Source organism: Ips typographus, unplaced genomic scaffold (genome assembly GCF_016097725.1).
Source record: "Ips typographus isolate SLU unplaced genomic scaffold, UJ_Ityp_2.0 IpsContig44, whole genome shotgun sequence".
NCBI classification, from domain to species: domain Eukaryota; kingdom Metazoa; phylum Arthropoda; class Insecta; order Coleoptera; family Curculionidae; genus Ips; species Ips typographus.
Window position 1 is genome coordinate 626,992 of NW_028098575.1, and position 6,000 is coordinate 632,991.

General features: G+C 31.7%; 1 protein-coding gene across 1 annotated transcript in view; it reads right to left on the reverse strand.

Annotated features, from left to right (window-relative positions):
• LOC145739821 (uncharacterized) overlaps positions 1 to 5,614 on the reverse strand; it is a 49,157-nt gene extending 43,543 nt beyond the window's left edge. Inside the window, 1 exon segment of the mRNA XM_081995176.1 lies at positions 4,708 to 5,614. Within this exon segment, the coding sequence (XP_081851302.1) occupies positions 4,708 to 5,160 (453 nt within the window). The 5' untranslated portion in view covers positions 5,161 to 5,614.
• Positions 5,615 to 6,000: the final 386 nt, after the last annotated feature.

Sequence of the window (6,000 nt, forward strand, 5' to 3'; positions counted from 1 at the left end):
AGAGAAGATTTTTCCACTTACCATGGGGATGAGTAAATCCGTTCACAAAATCATCACAAAACCAAAAACGAACTGACACGCACCAGTCAGTATCACTAAATGTCAACAGGTTGATAAAACTAGAAAACAACACGCTAGGAAGCGCTGTCGTATGTTATTAGGACAATATAACAAATCCTTGACTTTGTAATAATAATGGTTAAGGTACGATTTCCATTTAGAAGCGAGTGGTCTGCTAGTAATTATCGTTTGTGTGTAATGTTCGAGACTGGTATACTTTTACGAAATGTGTATGGTTGCCTCAATTTCTGGTGAAACGCTGTTAAATATTTTCAAACGAAACGCGAGATAGCAGATTGTCGCCTCCAGCTTGATTCAGGACGGTTTCAAATGACGTCAATCGTCATTTAAATTATAAATTACAGCAAAGGTTGCGTTAGTCTATTCTCTTTGATTTGCGCTTCTAATTCATGCAGGAGAAGTGGTACTACAACCCAGTGTAAAGTTATCTTTATACATTCTGGATTATATCCCTATTTAAGAAACAAGTGCCAACACGTGAAAAAACGTAATACAGTTTGTTGAATTTTCTGCTCTTTTTGTATAACAAGTAAACAGAAAAATGTTCTTTTGATACCCTGTTAGTTAAACATAGGAGTACAAGCAGAAGTTTTATGTCAATTTTTTCTTTAAATAAGAACTTAATACTCAACAATTATATAGATAAAAGTTCAAACTACTGAAATGCCAACATAAGTTTAAGAAGCAACTCCCATATATTGAATTATCTATATTAACGAAATTTATTCAAAGCGTCAAGGTTCAGATAGAAACGGCTCGTGGATTTGTTAGTTACAACTGAATAAATAAACACAATTAGAAACTCATTTACGTTAAAAACAAATAAAAGTTTGCATATAGCTAGAACCCACGCATAACCATAGCAACCAGGCGAGAGCGTAAATCTGAAACAATGCTAAAACTAAAACGAATTTGGTTTTGATGGTGGCGCCATCTCGCGGTGAAATTTTCAACCACTATTATTGACTTTGCAGTTCACTCACTATATACATTAGCATTACCCATTAAAGCTGTAACAGGTACCCTTAAGTTCGACAATGGTTCGAGTATAATTTCACATATAGTCAATAGAGGAGCAGGCATTGTGTTTACTGTGTAGGTCAGAACGTTTATATCATGTTTCGATCCCCTATCCAACTCAAGACAAACATCTTCAAAGTCTTTTCATTCCAAAGCACACTATATATAATACCTAATAACATAAAATTTCAGATTCAAGAAAGATTGGATTTATTACTAATCCTATTTTTAACTGCCTATATATTGCACTGCACACTGGTGTAATCCAAACAAAACTTACAACTTTTGTCTCGGACTTGAACTCAAAAGAAAGTAGGTATATACGCAATAGGTCAGTGTCAACGGCTCAAATCAATCAGATTATTGATTTCATACAATATACAAAACGTCGCGGTATGTCAGTTACGAAGTTCAAGTATTCAAATATACTAACGTACTTTGGATTGGTTAATTACGTAGTTGGATACAGCATTTAGATTATTTTTAAGTACAAGTTAAAAGAAATTCAATATAAATGGAACTATAGCGATAAGCCTTATCTATATATAAAACCTTCCTAAAACGTAGTCGAAAAGTCTTTGTTATGTTTGTAATAACAAAAAACAACAACACAAAGCAGCCAAACAGTACCTATGTTGCATTGTATTGATATAATCTTGGCAAGGATGAGACTAAAAATGCTCATACGTTTTCTGAATTTTTATTTTCTGGATTAATATTTACTGACTTTCTAGGGCTTTGTTAACTTTGAAAATAATTAAGTACGCCTCTGACACAAGTAATCGATGATTTTTAACAACATCCGATAAATAGCTAAACAATTTGTAAACTGCAAAACAGTGCACAACCATGAGAAACTGACTAGAGTGTAGATTAGAGATACTAATATACTGATACATTTCAGGTATAATTTATTGTTATCACTTCATAAGAACCGTATTAAAGTAGTTAAAATTTAGTGTACGTTATTTACTCATTTCTGACAACCAAAAAAATTAAGATTTTTGCTCAAATGACCTAGCCTGTAAAATAATCAATTATACAATACGTCTTGACCATATAGAGTCAGACTGTGTAAAATCAAAACAACTGACCTTAAAAACGTAATTAAGTAAATCTGGGTTACCTCCAGCTTCTAGTGAGTGCATGGGCGTTACTAATTGCACCAAGTTAAAAAGTTTAAGTTTAAAATAAATATTTTTTATGATGATGCTTGTGAATTAGGTTCATCAACCGTTTTGTTTCGTTTGAGTTTTGATCGACCTTAAGACGCAGTCAAACTCCTTGCATCTTGCATACAAATAGAATCCTTTTAATACCATTATTTTATTTATTCCTTAATGCAGTACAAGAAAGCATTGGTTGATCACTGAATTTACCTAACATAGCATGAGTCCAAGATTAAAAAAAACAAATACACACCAGGGAGATCTCCGAAACTGCAATGCATGTGGAAGTACGATTATTAACAGATTTTAGAATTGACAAGTGCAATTTTAGTTAATGCTAAGTATTTCTGTAATTATTTAAGTGTGTTAGTCCTGCTAGAAATAGACATCCTGTGGAGATGTTCTTCCTTAAGACCCTCAAGACTGCCAGACTGTCAGAAGTTTTTGATCACATTGATAAATCAGGTTATTATTTTAAACTAAACACTAAATTTACTAGAAAACTGCATAGATTGACAAATAGGTAAAAAAAAATATTCTATTTAGTGTTATGCTTTTCATACTGAAATAAAAATATTTAAGGAAAACTTTATTTAGCTACTCCACTGTAATTAACAAATTTTTACAAATTTTTAGTAGTACATTAAAAGTTCTTTATTACAACATGGGAAAATTGATGAAACATGTTGCTTTGATAAAAATTAATATATACAGACCAAAACAAAGCATTATTTAGTCACCTTCAAGAATAATTTGAAAGTTGAGGTCAAGGAGAAAATATAAATTTTACTTTATTTTATTTTGGATGTGTGAGGCTGTTATTGTATTCTTACTAGTTTAAAAATACAATCCTGGTCATTTGAGTGCAACAGACTTGCACTTCTACAGAATATAAAAATAAATGCGTTCTTTTTTTATTGCCAACCACGAAATAAGGTGACCATATGCTACGACATCCATTTTAGACCTGTACCAGGACTACAAGGGCAATCGCTAATTATATTCAATTCACTATATTACCTACTAGAAATATAAAAGAGCCCAGTAGAACATAAATTTTGGAGTAGATTTTCGTCATCCCATCATTATTGCAAACAAAGAAAGTTTACAATAGCTGTAAATCATATGAGTCAGAGGTTTCTCCTTGTGTCAAGGTCTCTAGTCCAATACCTTATGTCCATGCAAAACATAATTAAGCCGACGTTTATTTAGTGAATCAATTTTCAATGTTGACATCCACACTTGAAAGAAAAATTCTAAATTTATGCTATTCACATCTGGTCCTATGCCAGCACAGTGGTTTTTGCACTTTTTGAGTACATTCAGGACAATCAAGTATGGGTCAGTGGCACAAGTTTTTATTTGCTTCACCACAACAAAAAAAGAAATTTCCTAGGACTTTTGATTTAGTTTTTAATTGTAACATCTCAGTTTCTGCCTGTCAGCCAGGTGATAAAGTAGTTTAGGCTCTTCAATGAGTGATGTTCCAAGTTGCAAACACGTAAAACATACAACAATTTTGAGTAAACCAATCAAATGGAGGACAATGATCTATATTTTTGGCAATGTCTCTTATATATTTCCAGAGCAGCTTAAACAGTAAGGTTTATTTGTGTTTGGCTGCAAGCTAAAAACATGGCAAATAAATGAAACTTAAGTAAAAGCAAAACTGGTAATTGCACCAGATGAACAAACATTTAAATTTTAATTCTAACTGAAATAATAATCTATAAAACTAGTGCTAAGATCATTATGAAAATGATGGATTGGCAAATACTATATTAATACCAATCCTTGCCCCCCTCAATTAATTGAAACTAAAATTTTGTATAAAATTTGCAAAACTCTATTGCACCATTATACATTAAAACATATACAGGGTGTCCAGGATTTTTTATTAAAGGATTTACACCTGACTTACAGTATCTCTTTTATGTTTAAAGATGAGCATAATTTGTAGAGAAGAATATTTTCAAAAAAATACATTGGTGATTAAATTCAGGGAGATTTATGATTCAAATATAACAAAAATCAAGTTTAATTTTCAAACATCCATCCACCCAGCCAACTAATTGGACAACAAGTTGCAAAAATCTATTTGTTTAAAAATGGTCACAATACTTTTGCTTTTGATGTTCTAGAGGATAGATAATTAGCTATTACTTGTTGAAACTAATTTTATAAAAATATAAATTATATTTGTTTAAGAGACAAGTAAAAAAATTACCTACAAGCTTATTTTTTGGTTACCAGTTTTATATACTTCATACACATAATTGTACAAACCTATAGATATTGTTAGAATTTTTCTTTTTCTATATGTACTTTTTATGAGTGGATAATATAGAAAACAAATAAAAATCAACAAAGTGTTAGTACTAATAATTAATGTAAGTGTGATGTGTGTAATGTAAATGTCTAGAAAAATGTAACTTACTTCTTGAGAGAGTTGGAGGTCATCTGAAACTTCATTAGTGAGAACAACATCAGATAAGGTATCTGAAGTAGCATTTTGCAGTGGTGCTGATCTAGATTCACTGTTAGTTAAAACATTCCCTGCAGCATTTCTTTCTATGTTTAGTAGATAGGCATGCACATCTCGATGCCTGAAGTTTCCTCGATTATATCTTCCAAGTGAGTTCAAGTCTGCAAATAGCTCTCTTTCATAATTGAGAAGCACTGAATCCAAGCTTTTAGGATGCACATAATGACTTCTCAATATAGAAGGTGAAAGTCCTGTTCTCCAAGTAGTGCCATTGTTCAAATCAAAATCATTTACACCATTAAGTATGTCATTGTCAAATAGAGAGTCCTGATTAATTCTAAGCAAGCTAAGAATCAGGGCGAGTTGTAAAAGCTCCTCTCTGTACACTTTTTTTATACACAACATTGTTTTTTTTTACAGATGATCACAAATAAAGTTTCAAACAAAAATGTCTTTAGTCCTAATAATCCTTACTAGAATTAAGGAACAAAAAGTCTGGTCCTCCGTTTTTTAATAATCATTTTAAGAACACTTGGAGGAATAAGTTCCTGCTTGCCCTATGTATTGTAGGGAATGTACACTGTTACTGTTAACAGTGTAAACACACTGTAAACAAAAACTCATCAGCTGATATTTAAATAGGATGACAGGTCAAAAACCGGCAAAAGTAAGGTTATATACACCGAGACACAATTTAAAGAAGATTTAGGTATTATCGTTCTAATTATCGAACACTTAACCTGAGTCACTTAAAACAAATCAGAACTCACTTAGTGTTTTTTACCTTACACGTTGACTATAAACCACAAGTGTGAACTTCAAATTATTCGAAAAGGACTAGCAACACCACAGACATTTCACAATTATTCGCGTATCGCGTATCATGATCATATCAAAGTGCGCAACGAAATTTGACTTCTCTTTCTCACGTAAATGTGGGAGAGGGGTAAAAACAACACACATACGACACGACACACGCGGTGCTTTCTACTTTTGTTTTTATTTTTATTTTTTGTTCGGATTAACGTTAACTTTTTTGGTACCTACGTACATAAAAACATCGTTGATAATAAATAATAATATGCAATATTACGCAATCATAATAAAGACTATAAAGAACCCATGTATAGACAACCAAATACCTAAAGCATTTGTCATATATGTAAAACTATTTTTTAAAACGTGTTTCTACTCCTTTATACAACTATTGTACATCAATATAATACTGATAATACTGTGGAAAAA